This window comes from Zophobas morio, unplaced genomic scaffold (assembly GCF_036711695.1).
Source record: "Zophobas morio isolate AGI-343-1 ecotype UQ-CSIRO unplaced genomic scaffold, CSIRO_AGI_Zmor_V1 ptg000017l, whole genome shotgun sequence".
Classification (NCBI taxonomy): domain Eukaryota; kingdom Metazoa; phylum Arthropoda; class Insecta; order Coleoptera; family Tenebrionidae; genus Zophobas; species Zophobas morio.
Genome location: NW_026972122.1, coordinates 5,274,107 through 5,296,173, shown reverse-complemented (window position 1 = coordinate 5,296,173; position 22,067 = coordinate 5,274,107). Strand labels below are relative to the sequence as shown.

The 22,067-nt window shown below is 31.7% G+C and overlaps 1 protein-coding gene and 1 long non-coding RNA gene across 2 annotated transcripts; one reads left to right on the top strand and one right to left on the bottom strand.

The window, feature by feature from the left end:
* The first annotated feature begins 4,407 nt into the window (after nucleotides 1-4,407).
* On the top strand, nucleotides 4,408-7,631 carry LOC135130428 (uncharacterized). The gene is made up of 3 exons (XR_010280766.1): nucleotides 4,408-4,986; nucleotides 5,043-5,244; nucleotides 7,094-7,631. It is a non-coding gene; the product is annotated as an uncharacterized LOC135130428 (long non-coding RNA).
* A 1,785-nt stretch (nucleotides 7,632-9,416) lies between these two features.
* Nucleotides 9,417-11,205, bottom strand: LOC135129859 (SET and MYND domain-containing protein DDB_G0273589-like). Its single transcript, XM_064057127.1, has 3 exons — nucleotides 10,822-11,205; nucleotides 9,825-10,771; nucleotides 9,417-9,729 (listed from the first exon to the last, which is right to left on the bottom strand). The coding sequence occupies exons 1-3, from the start codon at nucleotides 11,203-11,205 to the stop codon at nucleotides 9,417-9,419; spliced, it is 1,644 nt and encodes a 547-aa protein (XP_063913197.1).
* Nucleotides 11,206-22,067: the final 10,862 nt, after the last annotated feature.

The following is a 22,067-nucleotide window of genomic DNA, read 5'->3' as shown; positions in this document are numbered from 1 at the left end:
ATACATATTTTTTTTTTGTTTTTCTATTTTAGATTTGTCGGTCCGTCGATTTTTCAATTTTTCATTTCTTCAATTTTACATTTTGCAAATTTTCGATTTATAGTTTCTCGAGTTTTTAATTTTTATTTTTCAATTTTTAATTGTTTAATTTTTTGTTTCTTCAAATTTTCGATATGCAAGTTTAGATTTTGGGTTTTATGTTCTTTATTTTTACAATTTTTCGATTTTTCTACGTTGCGATTTTATAATTTTTTGTATTTTATTTTCAATTTTTTTCATTCTTTCGTTTCTTTGGTTTTTCGATGCAATTTTTCCAATTTTTCATTTTTTTGTTTTTTCAATACCACGATATGCATCTCCTGGAGTTTTCATTTTTAAATTTTTCAATTTTCCGATCTTCCAACTTTGGGTGCTTCAGTTTTTAGATGTTGCAGTTTGTCAATTTGCAATTTCACGAATTTTTGGATTTTTCAATTTTTCGTTTTCCCAGTTATTCGTTTCAGTTTTTTATTTTCTCCAATTTTTCAGTTTACTTAGTTTTTCTGTGTTCTGATTTTCTAATCTTTTTTCTTCGAAATGTAAAATTTGGCTTTTTCAATTTTTCGATTTGCAATATCTCGGATTTCAATCTTTCGATTTTCCTACTTTCAGATTTTTTAATTTGTGTTTTTTTTTTCAATTTAGATTTTTCAATTCTTTGTTTTTTCAGTTTTTCGTTTCTTCAATTTTGCGATTTAGGACTTTCCATTTTTTAATTTTTTTTTGTTTCTTCAATTTTTACATTTTGCAGTTTTTCAATTTAAAGTTTCTCGAGTCTTCAATTTATAATTTTTGAATTTTTGATTATTTAATTTTTTGTCTCTCAAATTTTGGATTTGCAAGTTTTGGTTTCGGTTTTTATTTTCTTTATTTTTACAATTTTCCGATTTTTCTATGTTGCAATTTTTTAAATTTTTGTTTTTTCGCTTTCAATTTTTTCATTTTAAAATTTTTCATTTCCTCAATTTTTTGAGTTGCAATTTTAGGTTTCAGAATCTATTTAGTTCATTTTTCAATTTTTCTGTTTTCTTGTTCTGATTTTCTATTTTTTCTGCCTTTATATTACATTTAAATTTTTGACTTTTTCTATTGTTGGAATTTTCAAATTTTCGATTTACAATTTTTCGATTTTTCAAATTTTAGATTTTTGTTTTTTTATTTTAGATTTTTCAGTTCCTGGATTTTTCAATTTTTCGTTTCTTCAATTTTAAGTTGCAATTTTTCTAGTCATTTTAAATATGTATGTAATAATACTTATACTTTTTTAATTTTTTCACCTCTTCAGTTTCACTGTTCTAGAAATTTACAAATTTTTTATTAGTGTTGTTATTGGATTTTAAAACTTTTACCTTTATTCTATTTTGCAATTTCTCGATATTTAATTTTTCAATTTTCGATCTTGCAGTTTTTCGAATTTTCAATTTCTCCGATTTTTTGGTTTATCAATTTTATTAATGTTTCGGTTTTCCTATGATTTGATTTTTCTAATTTTTTCCATTTAAATGTAAAATATTTCAATTTTTGACTTTATTCAATTTTTGGATGTGCAGTTTTTCAGTTTTTCAAATTTTAGATATTTAAATTTTTGTTTTTTTTAGTTTAGATTTTTCAGTTCCTCGATTTTTCGGTTTTTCGTTTCTTCAGTTTTGCGTTGCAATTTTTCTAGTTTTCATTTTAAATATGTATGTAATACTAACAATAATTATACTCTTAAAATTTTTTCACTTTTTCAGTTTTACTCTTTTAGAAGTCTACAATTTTTTAATAATTATCATTTTTGGATTTTAAACTTTTTCTTTTATTCGATTTTTCAATATCTCGATATTTAATTTTTCAATTTTCGAGCTTTTAGTTTTTCTTCTTTGAATTGTGAAATTTTTCCAGTTTTGGCTTTTTCAATTTTTCGATTTGCAAAATCTCGGTTTTCAATATTTTTTCTATTTTTAGATCTTTTACTTTGTGGTTCTTTATCAATTTAGATTTTTCAATTATTCGATGTTTCAATTTTTCGTTTCTTCAACTTTGCGATTTGGGATTTTTCAATTTTTCATTTTTTTTGTCTTCAGTTTTTACGTTTTGCAATTTCTCAATTTTTAATTATTTAATTATTTGTTTTTCAAATTTTCGAATTGAAATTTTGGTTTCGGTTTTTATTTTCTTTATTTTTAAATTTTCCGATTTTTCTATGATGCGATTTTATAATTTTTTGTTTTTTCATTCTTCGGTTTCTTCATTTTTAAATGTTTCATTTTTCCTATTTTCCATCTTTTGGAAGTTTCAGTTTTTCGATTTGCAATTTGATAAGTTTTCAATTTTTTATTTTGTTCATTTTTTCAATTTTTGGGGTTTCCAATGTTTTGATTTTCTAATTTTTCTCCTTTAAATGTAAAATTTTTCACTCTTTGGATTTTTCAATTTTTCGATTTGCAACTTTTAGATATTTTAATTTCTGTTTTTTTTTTATTTAAGATTTCTCAATTCCTCCATTTTTCAATTTTTCGTTTCTTCAATTTTACATTCTGCAATTATTCGGTTTATAGTTTCTCGAGTTTTTGATTTTTGAATTTTTGATTATTTAATTTTTTGTTTTTTCAAGTTTTCAGTATGGAAGTTTTGATTTCGATTTTTGTTTTTTATTTTTACAATTTTTCGATTTTTCTGTTGCAATTTTATAATTTTCAATTTTTTAATTCTTTCGTTTCTTCAGTTTTTCGATACAATTTTTCAATTTTTCGTTTTTTCAATCTTACGGTATGAATCTCCTGGAGTTTTCATTTTTAAATTTTTCAATTTTCTGTTTTTCCAACTTTGGATGTTTCAGTTTTTCGTTTCCCCAATTATTCGTTTAAATTTTTTATTTTCTTAATTTTTTTCAGGTTTTCGGTTTTTCTGTGTTCTGATTTTCTAATTTTTCTTCCTTGAAATGTACCTAAATGTTTTTGGCTCTTTCAATTTTCGGATTTGCAAACTTTCGGATTACAATTTTTCGATTTTTCCATTTTCAGATTTTTTAATTTGTGTTTTTTTTTTAATTTAGATTTTTCAGTTCTTCGATTTTTCAATTTTTCGTTTCTACCATTTTGCGATTTAGGATTTTTCAATTTTTTATTTTTTTTATTTCTTCAACTCTACGATATGCATACTCTGGAGTTTTCATTTTTAAATTTTTCACTTTTCCCATTTTTCAAATTTTGGAAGTTTCAGTTTTTAAATCTTGCAATTTTTCGATTTGAAATTCGAGGAGTATTATTTTTTTTAATTTTAAGATTTTTTTCATTTCCTCAATTTTTGATTTTCAGTTTTTGGTTTCGTTTTCTATTTTCTTTATTTTTTCAAGTTTTCGGTTTTCCTATGTTTTGATTTTATATTTTTTCTGCGTTTAAATATAAACGTTTTCAATTTTTGGCTTTTTCTAGTGTTGGAATTTTCAATTTTTCGACTTTACAATTTTGACGATTCTATAATTGTTTGACTTTCCAATTTTCGGGCCTTCCAATTTTTGGATTCATGTCGTTTTTTCTTCTGTCCAATTTTTCTCAATTTTTTAATTTTTAATTTTCTCGATTTTTAGTTTTTCAATGTTTTGAATTTTTGCTTGTTCAGTTCTTAAATTTTCTATTTTTCTGCTTTCCACTTTTTTGAATTGAAAATTCTCGTCTTTTCGGTTTTTCGAATTTTCAATTTTTCCGATTTTTTGGTTTTTTAGTTCTTAAGTCGAGAAAGATGGCGGAAAGCCACGACACGCAAAATAAAGTGCTCTGCACGTTTTGTCAAAAACCAGCGGTTAAGAAACGAGTTATGTGCCTAAATTGTGGTCAATATGCTCACTATAGTTGTTCCGGGTATGGGAAAAGCAAGGTGAATAAAAGCTGTTGTGCAAACCCACATTTAGAAGAGGAAACTCCCGACAGAAAAAGTGTCAAGGACAACTCGGTCACATACAACGAAGACCTAAATACGAGTGGCGAAATCTACTGCAGTGATGATGACGATGATGGTAGAATTAATACCATCGACGAGCTCAAGTGTAAAGTAACCTCTTTAGAGAACGAAAATCGAAGACTGCGTGAACAACTCCTCGAGATAGTAGCAAAAACCCGTCTCTCTGATAAGAAAATTATCGAAAACAATCTAAGCAAAGGATGAGCTAGCACATACTCTGAACTACGTCGTGACAAAAATCCAAGAATTTGAAGCAACAATGCATGTGAGTGAACTGCCAAGACCAACTCATTCCACCGTCAGCTGTCGACCCAAAGATAAGATCACAATAAAAAATGGTGATAAACTCACTGCAACGAAACCCAATCCAGTGGCGTCCCACACAGGAAATAAAACTGCCCATTCTGTGAGTAAATCAACTGAAGACGAAAAGAAGAAAGCCACGAAAACGGAGAATACATCACCCACAATTAAATCATCAGCACCAGATGACACAACAAGCGTTAAGTGGGAAACCGTATCACGTAAAAAGATAACCAAAAAGAAAGTAGTGTCTGTAGTAATAGGGAATAAAGAAGATGTTACAAAATCTTCTATTAAGGCTGCCCCCAAAAAAGGATTTATTTTTGTATCACGCCTGGCGCCAAATACAAAACCGACTGAAGTTTGCGAACTACTGAAAGGTGAATTCCCGGAAGTCCAATGTGAACAAGTGGAAACCAAATATCCTATGTTCTACTCTGCTTTCAAAGTAACAATTGACCTACACCGTTTCCAAGATGCAATGAATCCACAAATATGGCCCAATGGCAGCTATGTTACGCGATATTTTCACCGAAGAAGCCGACAGAAAAAATCCACTTAGCTGCCCATAACGCCTATGAGGACAACCCAGGTAAAAGGCTGATGAGCGAAACAGACAACAGCCATACAAGTAGGAAAACCGCACTAGGAGTCAACTGGCTAAACCTTTTTTATCTAAATATACAGTCACTGCGGCGTAAAGTTAATGACTTAGATCTACATTTATCAGACAACCCACCTCATATTGTTTGTTTCAGTGAACACTGGTTAACGGCAGCCGAGGTGGAGATCTTAACACTACTTGACTATAAGGTGGCCAGCAGCTTTTGTCGCAAAAAAGGGTATGGTGGTGCTGCAATATTAATAAGACCAAATGTAAGGTATTCGGAATTAAATTTAGCATCCATATCTAAGCAAACGGTTGCTGAGGTTGCCGGCATCTTTCTAACGGAGTACAGGGTAAATATCATCACCATTTATAGACCTCCAGATGGCGATTTCGAAGAATTTCTGTACTTACTAAACCTACTCTTACTAAAACTAGACGATACGTGCTCCTTTTTAATTGGGGACTTTAATATACTTTTTAATAATCCTGACCATAAAGTCAAATCCTTTTTGGATCTTATAAATAGCTTTCACATGAGAACCTTAATCACAGAAAATACCAGAAAAACGAACTGCCTGGATAATATTGTTACTAACAGTAAAGTACCATATAAAATAAATATAAGTCACACTAGACTTTCTGATCACGATGCAGTCAGCCTTCAGCTGAACTGTATTAGCGTGTACCAGCAGAACGGAAAAACAACTACATACAGGCCCGTTACACAAAGGGGTCTAAATCTGTTCCATAGCCAAATATCAGAAATAAATTGGGACCATATCATAAACATTACAGAGGCAGCAGACCTAGAACATAAATGGGATGAGTTTGTGACTATTCTTTCAAACGCGGCAATAAAATCATTCCCATTAAGAACCTTCAATAGCAGCAAGTATTCTACTACCGTGGTGCTAAATAAGAATCCTCAAATAATACGCTTAAAAAACTTAGTTGAGTTATTTCACAATTTAAAGTCTCGTTTCCCAAACACTGCATTCTTCAAAACTGCTTTAAAAGACTATAAAAAACTTCTTAACAATAAAATAAATGAAATTAAAATGCACAACTGCGATCAGATCTTGACAAACTCTGTAAACGTACACAAAGCTGCTTGGAAAGTGATTAATGCTAATAGAAATCATGATCATTCCAATGTATATTCGGAAAATCTCAATGCAGAAGGTTTTAATAAATTCTTCATTGATAACATTAATCTACTCAAATCAAAGATACCAAAAAATCACGTGAATCTAAAGGACAAACCATTAAATCATGTTAATGTAAAATTTAATTTTAGTGAAATTACTCCCATTTATCTCAGAGAACTGATAGGCAAAATGAAAAATAAAACTAGTAAAGATTTGTACGAACTCAACATTATAATGATAAAATCTGTTATAAACTCAATCATAAGCCCTCTCACAAAAATGATAAATTACAGCATAAGATATGGTATATTCCCAAATTGTCTAAAAAAATCCAAAATTGTCCCAGTTCACAAAAAAGGTAATGTAGATGATTATAATAATTATCGACCAATTGCGATAATCCCTGTACTATCAAAAATCTTTGAGCAGGTTTTGAACAAACAACTAACTGATTTTCTGGTCAATAACAATATATTATATACATCACAGTTTGGCTTTACAGCAAAGAAGTCGACTTCTATGGCAATTAACGAACTTGTTTCTTTTATCAGCAACGGTTTCGAAAATAAGGAATATGTCGGTATTACATTTTGTGATCTCTCCAAGGCGTTTGATTGTGTTGATCATAGTTTACTTGTCTCAAAACTAAGAAATATAGGTATAGCAAATTCATCTGTAACGCTCTTATCAAACTATCTATCCAAACGCTGTCAAACCACATTATATAATTCTCATTTGTCACAATGCCAAATAACGACGTATGGCGTTCCACAAGGGTCCATTTTGGGACCCCTACTGTTTATAGTTTATATCAACAATCTACCAGCAGCAGTTGATGATGTTAATCCAATATTATATGCTGATGATACCACCCTAAGCACAGCTAACCGTAGATTAGCGACTGTGACTGGAAAGCTGGCCGCTGCACAATCAAATGCTCAGAACTGGTTTCATCGCAATGGCCTATATTTGAACAAAGACAAAACATCTACAATGATATTTTCCACGCGATATATTGGCATAGACAATCCTAACCACACTAAATTTCTAGGCATAACGTTGGATACAACTCTCTGCTGGGAAGCTCATGTTGATGTCTTAAGCAAGAAACTTGCAAAAACAATTTACCTATTACGTAAACTCAGTAGTATAGTGTCACTTAACATTAAAAAATTAGTATATTTCAGCCTATTCCAGAGCCATTTTGCGTATGCTCTTGCGACTTGGGGACATACAACACATCTTCCCAGAATTTTCAAACTTCAGAGGAAAGCAATTCGTATAATATCTAATGTGAACTATAGAGAAGATGTGAGGCAATATTACGTAGAACATGGAATCTTGACAGTTCCATCGCTCTATGTATACCAATGCTTAGTAAATGTGAAAACGCGCATTGAAAGCTACACGAAAAATCGCGACCACCATTGTTATAACACCAGACAGGGTGATGATATCTGCCTTGACTTTCGGAGAATAAATAAAAGTAGAAACTCCATCAATTACTATGGTCCTCAGTTTTACAACTGCCTACCCGATAATATTGCGTCACTACCAATGCCCCAGTTTCTAATAAAAATTAAAACATTGCTGTTTTAATCTCCACTTTATGATACTGATATAAGGTCAATTAAATCAGTATTTAATAAATAATGTGGAGTGGGTGCTGCTTCTATCTTTTATATTTGCTAAATGTTATGCTGTCCATATACACATGTATGTTTTGTACCACGTGCATATTTATTGTCGATATGACATACTGTCTTGACATTGCTGAAATGTATCATTTCTTAAGGCACAATAAAACCTATTACCTATTACCTATTAATTTTTCGGTTTTCCTATTTTTTTTTTCATTTAAATGTAAAATTTTTCAATTTTTGACTTTTTCAATTTTTGGATTTGCAATTTTTCAATTTTTCAAATTTTAGATATTTTAATTTTTGGTTATTTTAGTTTAGATTTTTCAGTTCCTCGATCTTTCGGTTTTGCGTCTCTTCAGTTTTGCTTTGCAATTTTTCTAGTTTTCATTTTAAATATGTATGTAATGCTAATAATAATAATTACTTTAACTTTTTTCACTTTTTCAGTTTTACTCTTTTAGAAATCTACAATTTTTTAATAATTATTATTTTTGGATTTAAAACTTTTTCTTTTATTCGATTTTTCAATATCTCGATATTTAATTTTTTAATTTTCGAGCTTTCAGTTTTTCGACTTTACAATTTTGACGATTCTATAATTGTTGGACTTGACAATTTTTGGGCTTTCCAATTTTTCGATTCGAGTCGTTTTTTCTTCTCTCCAATTTTTCAACTCATAATTTTTTTCAATTTTTAAGTTTCTCGAGTTTTAGTTATGTTTTGATTTTTCGTTTCTTTAGTTCTAATTTGCATTTTTATATTTTTCGCTTTTTTTTAGGTCTTTGATTTTTAATTTTTCGATTTTTCAACTTTTCGAATCAAAGAAATGGAAAAGTTGCAAAACTGTAAAATTGGAAAATCAAAAATGAAAAAATGAAAAGCATCAAATGAAAGCTTTGAAACATCGAAAAGAAATTGTAAAATGAAAACATTGAAAATTAAAGAAATAGAAAAATCGAATATGTAATTGAGAAATCCAAAAATTACAAAATTGAAAAATTTAAAAACTGGAACTTGAGGAACTGAAAAATCAAAGATTGAAAATTTCAAAACTGAATAAACGAAAAATTATAAAATCGAAAGAAACATTGAAAAAATAAAAGACATGAAAAAACGAAAAATAAAAATTGGCCGAAAGTATAGACTCATCATATTTTGGAGATTTTAGATAAGATTTATTCGGCAAAATTTTGATTAAAAACTTATCATACTTATCAAAAACATACATATTCAAAATTAAAATGCAAAATAATGTTTTTTATTTTTGGTTTTCTTTCCAAAAATCTGGACATTTCGGGTAAAAACTCAGTACGGAGTCATAAACTACTTTGTTATTTTAGACAATTTCGAACCCATTGATCATGTACAGTTTTGAGTCGGTCCAGTAGTTTCGCAGATTATCTGTTTAATAAGGATCCGGACAGACGGCAGACAGACAGACAAACAGATAGACAGACAGACGGAAACTGTCGACCTATTTCTTCGTACTCTAGGGCTCATGAAAGGTCAAAAAAACAAAAAAAGCACACGCTTGAAAACAGCAGATTTATCTTTATTTATTTATATTTAACGTAAAAACACTGTCAAGGTTTTAATGCAGATTAAAATAAGATTTATTTAGGTCAATATTGTATACGCACAAAACATACTGAAACTACAAATATTAATTTTACAAACACTGAATATAAAACCAGATTTTTTAAACATTTTGTTCGTCAATAAAATTTGCTACTAAACTAACAACGAACCTAAAAGCTCATAACAAATTCTAAGCCGTTCAGTCAGGTGTAATACTTCTTTAGAAGATTCACTCTGTGTCTCTAGTGCTTCATTCAGATCGGCAATTATCCTCTGCATATGATCGATTATTACTTGTCTATTTTTCGCTAAAAGGTTTTGTGCTACCACTCTAAACTTTTTGTAGTCTTCAGGATTATTCTCTTGTGGCCAATCTTCTTCGCAGGGCTTACATTTGCAGGTAAAATGGAACTTGTATCGAAGTATTTCTTGGCGCTTGGGTTTGTTAAGATACACGCAAGAGGGACTAAAACATAAAATATTCGAAACTTAAAAAATGTTTATCTCCAACCCTTCTACTAAACATGGTTGTTGTCATAGTAATCAAAAAAGAAAACTTACCCGTAAGAAATAAAACATTGTTCTCCTTCCTTGATCGTAGAAACAGATTTGACCACTAATGTAGATCCTAAAGTGTAACACAACGCGTTTGCATTGCAAGAATGTTTAAACAAGCTAGACAGAGGATATATCACGTTACTGTAGACTGGGTTATCATCTTCCTCTTTTCCACGATATAGTTCGATTTCACGATAATGCATGGTACCAATTTGCAAGTTAAACAAAAATTGTTCCTTAAATTTGTCTTCGTAAGTCCGTACCGAAAACAAGTCGGTCTTCTGTTTAGCAAATTGAAACACCATTGCTGTTATAAAAGACAGAGTGAATAGTTTCTCTTTTGGGTAGTTATCGATACGACTGTCCAATTTTGAAATTTCGTGGTACCTGTCCGAACGATAAATGCTTTCATCGGGATTAGCGTCGTTATCATTTCTGACCAAGAGTGTCATTTTTAAGGCAAAGAACACGAGTTCTTTGACATCATAAAAGAAGCTGAGTATGTTTTGTTGAATTGGACATTCGTAGCGATGATAACTTCTGAAAGCATTTTTCTTGCAGGTATTACTACAGTATACGGCCAGAATGCATTTATTGCAAGGTATTACGTTGCGACACATTTTCAAACACTCATGACAATACATACTCAGATGATCAAATACCACCCATGTATATGGTTTTTCAACAACTAGGATTTCGCCGATTTCAATATTCCTGCTGGCAACTATATATTGGCCGTATTGGTCATCTGTTTGTATCCTAATGCAGTTCCTGGCAGACTGAATTAAAGGATTTTTCTCCTCTTCTCGAATTTCTTGGATTCTGGTTGTGTTCGGGTCAGTTCTCGGAGGGGCATCATGTTCTTTCAATATTTGCACATATTTTCTCCTATTAATGAGATCTATCTTCAAGTGTTGGCTATAACCTCGTGCCATACATATGTCAATATCCTACAACAACAATAAAAACATTTTGGTCAAAAAAAAAACTATGTACTTACTGTTAAACATTCATCGTACATATTCAATGCCAAAAATGTCCGAGATCTGTTGTAGAATGCGATAGCCAAAGTAATATCGTCAGCAGCAAAAGACAAAGCCGTACCATACGTAGCTAGAGCTCGTTCATAGTATCCATCTGTAAAGTGCTTATCTCCACTTTCGGTTAATTCGTAAAAGGCTGAGTTCGATTTGATGCCCGACTTTTTTTGATTAAGGCCAGCTTTACTTAGCTTTGCAACTTTTTTATTAGCCAGCAAGAAATTAACACGCTCTGCGTTAGTTGTACATCTTTGGAATTTATTTTTGGTTGAAGCAAAAAGGTGCCTCAGACGTTGAAAATGTTCGTCTTCTAGAGCTTCCATGTCGGTTATGAATTCTGACATTGTGACGTGAAAATTTTAATATCCACACACACTCTAACACACACCACGTACAACTTATCTAGTGTTATCAGCTAAGACAAAAAAGGCTCCTAAGAAAGGTTGTGTTCATGCGTCGTGGGTAGGTGTTTTAGATAAGGTGTGTTGGGAAAATGTGGAATTTGTGATAATCAATTAGTAATAGTTCTATTTAAAAATACAGAAATTAGATTTAATTGACTTACACTTAAAATTATCAAAAAACATATCAATATTAAGGTGATGCATAATACAATTATAATCTTAAACAAGAAATAAGTGAACTGTTGAAGTGGTGGAAGGTATTTGGTATTCTATAATAGAACATGTTAGGAGTTCTACAGTTTGTCCAAAGAACACAAAAACTTAATTCATTAAATAAATCCACACATTTGACTTCACCATTAACAATCTTTTGTAAGAGTATTAGCCTAAGTACATTTCTCCTTGCAAAGAGAGGTCTTTCATTTATAATATTTAAAAGTACATTTTGTTCACAGTGCCTGTGCGGGTATGACCCAAACTTTTTAAAATATAAGTACTTACAGAATTTCCGATGCACATTTTCAATAAGTGATATATGATTTTGTTGATAGGGACCCCATACTACACAACAATATTCCAACTTTGATCTAACTAAGCTAAAGTACAACAATTTAATACTAAAAATATCCTTAAAATCTTTGGTGTTTCTTATAATAAATCCTAATAGCCTCATTGCACCATTGGTAATGTCTATTATATGATTAGAAAAGGTTAGTGATGTGTCCACAATGACACCTAAATCAGAGAAACTCGTGCATCTTTTAATAACAAAGCCATTTATATTATAGTGAAATGTTATCATACTCTCTTTTCGTGTGTACGACATTACTGTGCATTTTTTACAGTTAATTTCGAAACCTTCAAATTTTCAAATCCTTATATCAATCAAATCTTTAAATTCTCAAATCACCAATTCCTTACCAGATGCTCATATATTAATTATCTAGGTGTATTTTACGACTTGCAATGAACATTTAACAAACATGTAGATTGTCATACTTCCATTGTATTCTTTTAGGCGTCAGTGTCTTCGAAAATTCTCAACTCTTCAAATTCTCAAAATCCTCAAATCACCAAATCCCCAAATCTTCAAAATTCTTAAATAACCAAATCCTTAACTCTTCAAATTCTGAAAATCCTCAAATTACCAAATCCTTCAAAATCCTCAAATCATGGTGTAGATAATTATCTATCTATATCGCAATGGCCATACTCAAATCTTCAAATCCTCAAAGTCCTCATATCACCAAATCCTTAAACTTTCAAAATCCTTAAATCACTAAAAGTCATATAGGTGTCTTCTTTGACTGGCAATTTACATTTAACATTTTACATTGCAACCACCTAGGTTATGTGGTTGCAATGGCCATACGTCCACTATATTTTTTTGGGCGTTCGAAAATCCTCAAATCTTCAAATATTAAAATCAATACCAAATCCTCAAATCAATACCTAATCCTTAAATCACCAAATCCTCAAAATCCTCAAATCATCGTGTAGATTATCTATGTTGCAATGGTATAGGGTGGGTATTCAGTGTATTTTTGGGCGTTAATGTTTTCGAGAATCGTCAAATCCTCAAAAGCCGCAATTCACCCAATCCTCAACTATATTAATTATCTAGGTATCTTCTAAGAATCGCACATTACAGATATCTAGATTATCTGGTCGCAATAGCCATATTTTCATTATATTTCTTTCTTCCTCAAATCTTCAAAATCTTTAAATTACCAAATCCTCAAATCAATATCAAATCCTCAATCTTTAAATCCTCAAAATCCTCAAATCACCAATTCCTCGAATCATTACCAAATCTTCAGATCTTCAAAATCCTCGAATCGCCAAATCCTCAAAATCCTCGTATCACCAAATCCTCGAATCGCCAAATTCGCCAATCAATACCAAATTCTCACCAGATGCTCATATATTAACTACGTAGATGTCTTCTTCGGCTGGCAATTTGCATTTAACGCCCTTCTAGATTGTACGGTTGCAATGGCCATACGTCCACTGTATTTTTTTGAGCATTAATACGTTCGAAAATCCTCAAATCTTCAAATCTTTAAATCAATTTTTGAAAGAACTTCAAAAGATCTTGTGGGCTCGTGGTGTCTTGATTTTAAGAACGTGGAAGAATCTTTGGGGCCAGTTGTATCTTTTTTTTAAAGAGTGTGAAAGAATTTTAGAGACCACTCGTAGATTTTTTTTAAACATGAAATAATTTAGGAGTCCCCTGTTGAACTTTGCATTTAAGCTCCGCCCCCCTCTCTCTCACGATGAATAAAAAAATTAATCACAATTGAGTTGGGGTGGATGGGGCTTATCCTTGGATGTTTTTTCGTAAAATGCCAGTCTTCTTTCAACAGTAAAATACTTAAAATAAAGAGTGAATTTGAGATTAGAATTATGTTTTAAGTAGGTATTGTGTTTTTGAAAAAAAAAAAACATACATACATTAAGAAAAATACGTCAATGATTAAGCCCCACCCACCCACCCTATATCAGTTCTGATGAATTTGTCATTTAATGTCAGATTTAGGGGCGGAGCTTAACTGCAAAATCCATATTTCTCTACAAAATAGTAAAGACATTTCAATTTTGCACTTCCTCATTTTTAACATATTTCACATGGTAATTTTTTGTAGAAAAATATGAACTCTGCATCATTTAAGCTCCGCCGTCCATTTCACAACAAATAAAAAGATTAGTCACAACTGAGATTGGGCGGGTGGGTGGGGCTTATTCTTTGATGATTTTTTTTTTTCGTAATATACTAGTCTTCTTTCAACAGTAAAATACTTAAAATATCAAAAAGTTAATTTTGAGATTAGAATTTTGTTTGAAGTATCGTGTTTAAAAAAAACTATAGGGGAAGAGGGCCCAAAGCGGGCACCATAAGGAAAAATATTAAAAAAAGTAGTATATGGATAATCTAGATCCTTTAAATTTTTATATTATAATGCTTGATTTAACCCTTTTCAATGATGCATAACTAAAATTGAAGAAATTTTATTAAAAAAAAAGTTAGAAGCAGATAACTAAATCTTTACAACTGCCCGCTTTGCCCTACGGGGAGGCCTAAAGCGGGCATTCAGCTAGGGCAAACCAGGCAATGGTTAAGGTTGGCGTCTGGTTCGGTTTCGCTCTATACTAAATACATTGAAAACATTGTCGGGGTTTCCGGAATTGCATTTTAGAAATACTGAAGTCTGCAACCAAACCAGAAGTTAAGTAAGCTCATTTTAATAGATTTTGACTTTTCGAGAGTTATTTACCTCAGTCATGGATTTTTTTAGGATTATAAATGGTATCAAAAGAAAGCTGACACTTTTCCCCAGAGGACCTTCTATCTCAAAATGCAAACCTCTTCAGCACTTCGTCAAAAAAATGCATCAATGTGCCGATTAAAGTGTGATGTAAAAGTTGCTCAACTTTATAATTTTTTTTTTTGTAAAAACTGTAGACTAGATATGAATATAAATATGAAGGTCCCCTGGATTGACGTTTGGTAATTCGAAATATAATTTTTTTAAAGCGATATATCTCGTATTTTTCTTTTTGGTTTTTTCACTTCTTAGACTTCGTTTTATCTTCAGCAAGTTCTTCTTTTATAATTTGTTTCACAGACTCCACATTGCCTTTGTTCTTCTTTTCGAAACAACTATAGATATTTAGTAAATACACTAGAAGGACAAACCGGACAAGTGCCCGCTTTGCCCTGCCCGCTTTGCCCATTTCGACAATTAAAATTGCAAACAACATCTAAACTCAAAATGATGCGACAAGTGGCAGTTAACTGCTACCTTATGGTAGCCGCATAAACACAAATTGATTAACGAATTTCATTCTTAGCTTAAAAATCACAAACATAGAAAAAACAGATGTGACACACTTTGCAATATTTTTCAAAATCATGTGAAAATTATTTATTTATAACAGCACATAATTGGGTACTCTCAGGAGGCCCGGGCGACTGATGTGAAGTATGCGGGGGGGGGGGCGATGCACTATGTCGGCGCGGTTAGGGCGCACCATCTTTTGAAACGCCAAAACTAAAGAGAGTGCCCGCTTTAGGCTCTATGCCCGCTTTAGGCCCCCTTCCATATACATTAAGAAAAAGATGTCAATGATTAAGCAACAACAACAAAATTATATTTAAAAAAATGTAAGAACATCTCGGAGATCCCTGGTGTTTTTTCTATAAATCTGAAAGAATCCTAGGGGTTCCTGGTGTCTCTCGTGTTTTATTTTTGAAAAAATTTCAAGATGTTGAGAGCTCCTGGTGATTCTGTTTTATAAACGTGAAAGAATCTTCGGCGTAACTTATTTGTTTTTGAAAGAAATTGAAAAATCTCGGAAACCTCTAATGCTTTGCTTTTGAAAAACTTTGGAAGGTTTTAGTCTCCTTGTTGCATTTAATTTATGGGAATTATTTTTACAATATTCAATGAATTTGTCGATGTTATCTTGCAGTAATAAACAGTGTTCATAAGTGCGAATAGTACAAACAAGTTTTAAGTCGTCAGCATAGATGTAGACTTTGCACCTTAAATGATTGATAACATCATTAAAAAAACAACAAACAGCAGTAGACCCAAATTTGAGCCTTGGGCTACTCCACTATTAACATGAAATGGTTGAGATTTGTAACCGTTGTATTCAACATATTGTTGTCTACCCAATAGCAAAGATTTCACAAGTAATACTAAATGATCACACAATCCAAATTTTTCAATTTTATGTAATAAAATGCAATAGTTGATTTTGTCGAAAGCCTTGCTTAGAACTGTGTAAACCACATCTGTTTGCAATCTATCATCTAATGCTTTAGATACAAAGTGCGTAAACGAACTTAAGTTTGTTGCAGTAGATCTGCGCCTAATGAATCCGTGTTGGTCAGATTCTATTTATTTGGACACATGAGAATAAAATGTTTCTGATATTATAGAGTCAAACAATTTAGCAACATTACACAAGAGAGTAACTGGTCTGAATCCGGATACATCAGATGTATCACTAGACTTAGGCACAGGGCAAACACGAGATATTTTCCAGTTTTGAGGATAAGTACAAGTTGCAATAATTAAATTAAAAATATGCAGCAATCGTACAACAAAACAATTAATACAGTCAACAACAATGAATGCTGGTACGTTATCCGCACACAGTAAACTTCGAGAGAAACTCAGTAACTTCACAGCCTTGAATATCACTATTCACAGATGGACAACAATATTTATCACAGAATTTGGAAGCCCTACAACCAGTATCACAGTTGATATCACAGCAATGATCAATGTTATCACACGGCTGAGAACACTAGCAAACTGTTGCGCGAAAGCATCTAATATTTCTTGCGGCGAGGTTAACGTCTTTTCTCCATCATTCATAATTCCTGGTATACTACTACATTTCTTCTTCATATTAATCATTGACCAGAATTTTTTAGAATCATGTTTAATTGAATTTTCAGACTTTTTAATGAAATTTATATAATCTTGCCGCAATGCATGTTTAATTTCCCGTCTAAGGTCTTTAAATTTTTGTAAATGGTATAGTAGTCGAGATTTTCTATAATTATTCCAGTATCTTTTTTTCATCTTAATAAGATCTATGACAGTTTTAGAATACCACATCGGATAGTAACTTTTTGAGCTTAACTTACGTAGTGGTATATGCCTTACGAACACATCATTTAGAAGTTGGTAAAGGTGATATATAGCGTTATCAACATTAGTACACTGCAATACACAGGTCCAGTCTATGTTCAATTAGTCCATATACAAGGTTTGCAGATTAGCTTTACGGAAGTTGAACACAAAATGATCTTTCTGACCAAAATTTGGTTTATTGGTCTCACTCACGGAAAGGATAAGATCAAGGCAAGGATGGTGCAAATCCTCAATGACTAGTGGTTCCTCTTGCCTCATTATTTCTGCAGAAATGTTATTTGTAGTAATAATTAGGTCCAGAATTCTACCATTGGCATTCAGAATATTGTTATGTTGTGTGATGTTATTTAAATTTATAAAGTGAGCATAAGTATTATACAAAGAGGTTGATTTTGCTCCCGATATACAATCAGTAAGTTAAGTAATATTGAAACCACCTGCCAGTTTTACAGGATGATCAAAGTCAATATTTTGCTCAAGCTACTCAAATAGTTCCATGTATTTTGGGCAGGAAGAAGCTGGAGGCACATAGACAACTAAAACTGACAGTATTATATCATCTGCAATCATTTTTACACACACATAAGTTCAATATTGTTTGGAGAGTTAGGTAGATTAAAATTTTTTACGTTCATTTTATTGTTGACAAATATCAATACTCCTCCTCCTCTACCATTTGTATGATCACATCTAAATACTTCAAATTTGCGAGGAAAAAAGTTCATTGGAGAAGACATCTTCATGCAGCCAGGTCTCAGTTAATAATACCAGATCTACATCCGCTTCACAAACATTAAGAAAGGAATTTTGAGTTTTTGTATTTAATCCTCTTGTATTTTGGTATAATATATTAAGACTGAATACACTCTGATTGGTCGTCTGTTGGGTATCTACTTGTTTTTTTGTGTGATGATTTTTGGCATATCATTCATATATTTTAATTTTAGATTTACCTCGCTATTATTGGTGCGAGTTTTGAACTCCTTAAGAACCAGATACGCATTATTCTGTTGTTGTCTAGTAAGGTCTCTATTAACATAAATTTTATTTGTTATTTTGTAATTTGCAATTATATTATAAGCAAGATTGGCCGAAGTAAGTACAACTCGAACTGGTCGACACTTATTTTGAGAATTTTTGCCAATGCGGTAGCATTTAATAATTTCAGCATTTTTTATGCCAGCACTCGATATGATTTCGACTACTCTGGTTAAATCATTCTCAGTCTCTGGGGTGGTTTCATCATCACTCTCATTTTTCTCTTGTAAATTACTCACAATAATATTCGCTGCACGTCGTTGCCTTTCCTCAAACTCTTCCAGCAATTGATCATCAGTAAAAATACGTTTACCTTGACCATGTATCAGTATCTTTTGCTAATTCACCTTGCGTTTTTGTTGATTTCTTTATTTCAGTGATTTCGGATTTAATGTAAAGTTTTATTATAACATATGAATACCTATGAAGACTAAATTGACACTTTAACTCTACGATGATAACTTGCGTTATCTATCACAATAAGAGAAGGTTCCCGCAAACTTGGTATCGACTGTTCTTTGAACCATTTTTCAAAATTTTCCTGGTTCATATTATCATGGTAGTCTCCAGATTTGCTATTAGCTTTAAAAATAAAAGAGGCTCCTTCAATAAAACCGTTTATATTTCCAGCGTGAACCACAATGTAGGTACCTGCACCTTTCTCCAGTTTTTGCAGTAGCAATGTTTAATGAACCGTCTTGCCATGTTTTTTGCATATGATACCCTTACTAAATACCTAGGTTTCATCAAGAATAAGAGGTTCATATAATTTTTTTCCTTTGTGTTGGTGGTATTCACGTAAAAATTTTGTTTTTTTTAATTTAACTGAAGGCCGTTCCATGAAAAATAATCTGTTACATTTTTTCTTAAATTTGAAACCAATTTTCCTTATCCAATTGGTTAAGGATATAGGACCAACGTTAAATACGGGAATGTCTTCCATTTCTCGATCGTACAGCAACTTAATAGTAGATAATGTATTTTTTAGAAACAACCATTTTATGTGGCTAATTTTAGAAGATATATATATTCTGGTATTCAAAGTCACTTAAACCTGGTCTTTCTTATAGCCGGTAGACAGATCTTTCAGAAATTTTCAACATTTCTACGGCCAGTTCTGTCGTCCTTTTTTCTTAAATTCCAAAACATCTTGGTTTCGATCAAGATAGTCTGACACGCTTAAAATTATTTGTTTTGCTTGGTCGTTAAATCCTTTCATTTTTGACTAGGACAAATAACAAATTCCAAAATTCGAAATAAGACTCTACGATCTACTCAAAATTTGGTGATTTTTGTTTCACACAAAGTGCATATACCATACGAATTGTATTCTTTACACACGCTGGCACTTATGTCTCATTAATCGTGATTTTTGCTGGCGGTCTAGTGAATATTTGATTAAAATTTACACTAGGTGATCCAAATAGTTCAGCTCTTTATGTGGAGTAATAGTAAAACCCTTGTGACTGTGACGCTATATCAGTGGTAAGGTTTGATCAATTCAATACCTCCGACTATCTTATCGACAGTTTTTGTGCTTGCACTTGCACGCGCTGTTGTGTTACTCTGTCTCTCTTGTGGTACCTTTCCGTTGCCGATCTTTCCTTTTTTGTTCAAGTTTTCTTGGTTAAATGACTCGATTACGGATGGCGAATTGTTTCCTTCTAATTATACTGTTCTTCGATGTGACTGAAATTTTAAATTAACTGGTAAATTTGATGGTGTTGCTCTGTCTAATAAAATTACATGCACATTGATAGTATAGAAAATTTAGTGTCACAAATTGATTTTATAATTTGCAAATGTTATGTTGGTAAAACTTCATTCTTTCTGGTTGCTGCATATATTCCACCTGATACTTCTATTGACAACTATGAAATTTTTCTTGAAGCATTGGAAGCATATCTTTATGATAAACCATTTATTTTGATCGGGGACTTCAATGCTCCTGGTTTTAGTAATGTCCATAGTCCGGCGTCCTCTAAAATTCAATTTCTCCAAAATTTTTCAAATTCACTTGAAGGAACACAGTTTAATAATATCTTAAATGCTTATGGAAACATGCTTGATCTATTATTTTGTAATCTGAAACTGAACCTTGTTGTTGATCATGCTGAATATCCATTTGTCAAGAAAGATGCTTACCACCCTGCTTTATCAATCAATCTTGATTTAGAAACTTATGAAAAAACTAATTCTTTTCCAATCGCATGTAATAACCGCTTCAATTTTCGGAAAGCTAACTTATTATTCTTTATGGTGATTTTCTGCGCAAAGATTGGTCTTTTCTCCAATAACTTAATAATGTTGATCATGCGTTGGAGATGTTTTATTTTCATCTTTATGAAATATTTAAAGCCTCACTTCCGTATTACAAACAACGTAATATTCGGTTTCCTCCGTGATTTACACCCGAAATTATTTACAATTTGAAACTTAAAAATAAATATAGAAGCAACTGGCTAGCAAACGGTAATGACGCAATGTGCAATGAATTTAGACGATTGCGAAGGATATGTAAATCTCAAATTACACTGGCATATAATTCCTACATGAAAAAGGTTGAAGAGTCCATAATATCTACTTCCAGTGAAATATTCAACTATATGCATATGAAAAATGGTACTACAAGGATATCTGGAAAGATGTTTGATGGTTTTAAATCGTACGATTCTCCTCAAGATATTGTTAATGCTTTTGCTTCTATATTTACTAACACTTTTCTCCTAAAATAGATGTTAAGATATTCCGTCAAATCGTCTTTGTGTTCAGCTACAGCCAGTTAATGAAGATGATTTGCTTAAATACATGGCCCGTTTTCCTGCTAAACACACTTCTGGAGATGATCAAATACCGAGCTTCATTGTACATAATGTAAGATTTGCACTCGTAAGACCACTCTTGCATATTATTAACTTAGCCATTTCATCGTCCACATTTCCTAGTTTATGGAAGAGAGCACGAATAACGCTTGTTTATAAGAAAGATGATAAGACGCAATTAAAAAACTATCGACCGATTGCCATTCTTTCAAACTTATTCCAGCAGGTCATTTATACTTGCATTTGTAATGGTACTCATCGTTATATTTCAAGTAATCAACATGGCTTCTTACCTCGGAGATCCACTACAACTAATTTATTAAATGTTACACAATACATTGCTAAAGAAATGGACAAAAGAGGACAAACAGATGTTATTTATACTGATTTCAGCAATGCCTTTGACACGGTGGACCACAATTTATTGTTAAACAAACTTAGTGCTTTTGGTCTTGTTCCTTCTCTTGTGAGGCTTATGGAATTATATCTTTCTAATAGGATCAACTATGTCTTTTACAATGGCTTTAAATCTAGTGAATACATGTTAACATCCGGGGTCCCACAAGTATCAAACCTGGGCCCTCTGTTATTTGTGTTGTATATTGATGATCAGGTTTCTTCTCTTACTTGCAATGTTCTTGGTTTTGCTGATGATCTGAAATTTTTTTCCACCGTCAAGGATTTTGAAGATGTAGTAAAATTGCAGCAAAACTTAAATAAGATAACTATGTATTGTTTACTCAATAGTTTAAAGATCAATTGGAATAAATGTTATTATGTTAGATTTACTCGTAAAATGAGGTATATTGCATCTGCTTACACTGTAAATGGTAATGCTTTGACACTTGTTGACAACATAAAAGATTTAGGTGTAATATTTGATGCAAATCTTACTTTTTCACAACATTTTGATACTTTAACTTCAAACTTGTCTAAAATGTTAGGTTTTATTATGCGTGCTTGTATTTTGCGTTTATTGTTAGTAACTTAGAGGTCGATAATTTGACGCATCAAATTTATACTAACCGTTTTTTTTTTCATCGTTAAATCCTTTGAATTAAAATTGTTCATCTAGATACGACTTATTTTAATCTAGACGTAGATAAAATGTATTTTTTCACAAATTATCTATATAATAGATAAAATTATATTAAATACTTACGGGTAGTTCACTTATCTAGATGAAAATGTCTAGACGAGTACCAAAACTGGCTAAACCTTCACTCTACTCTTGCTGAAGTTAGTACGAGTGCTTTAATAACAACAATTT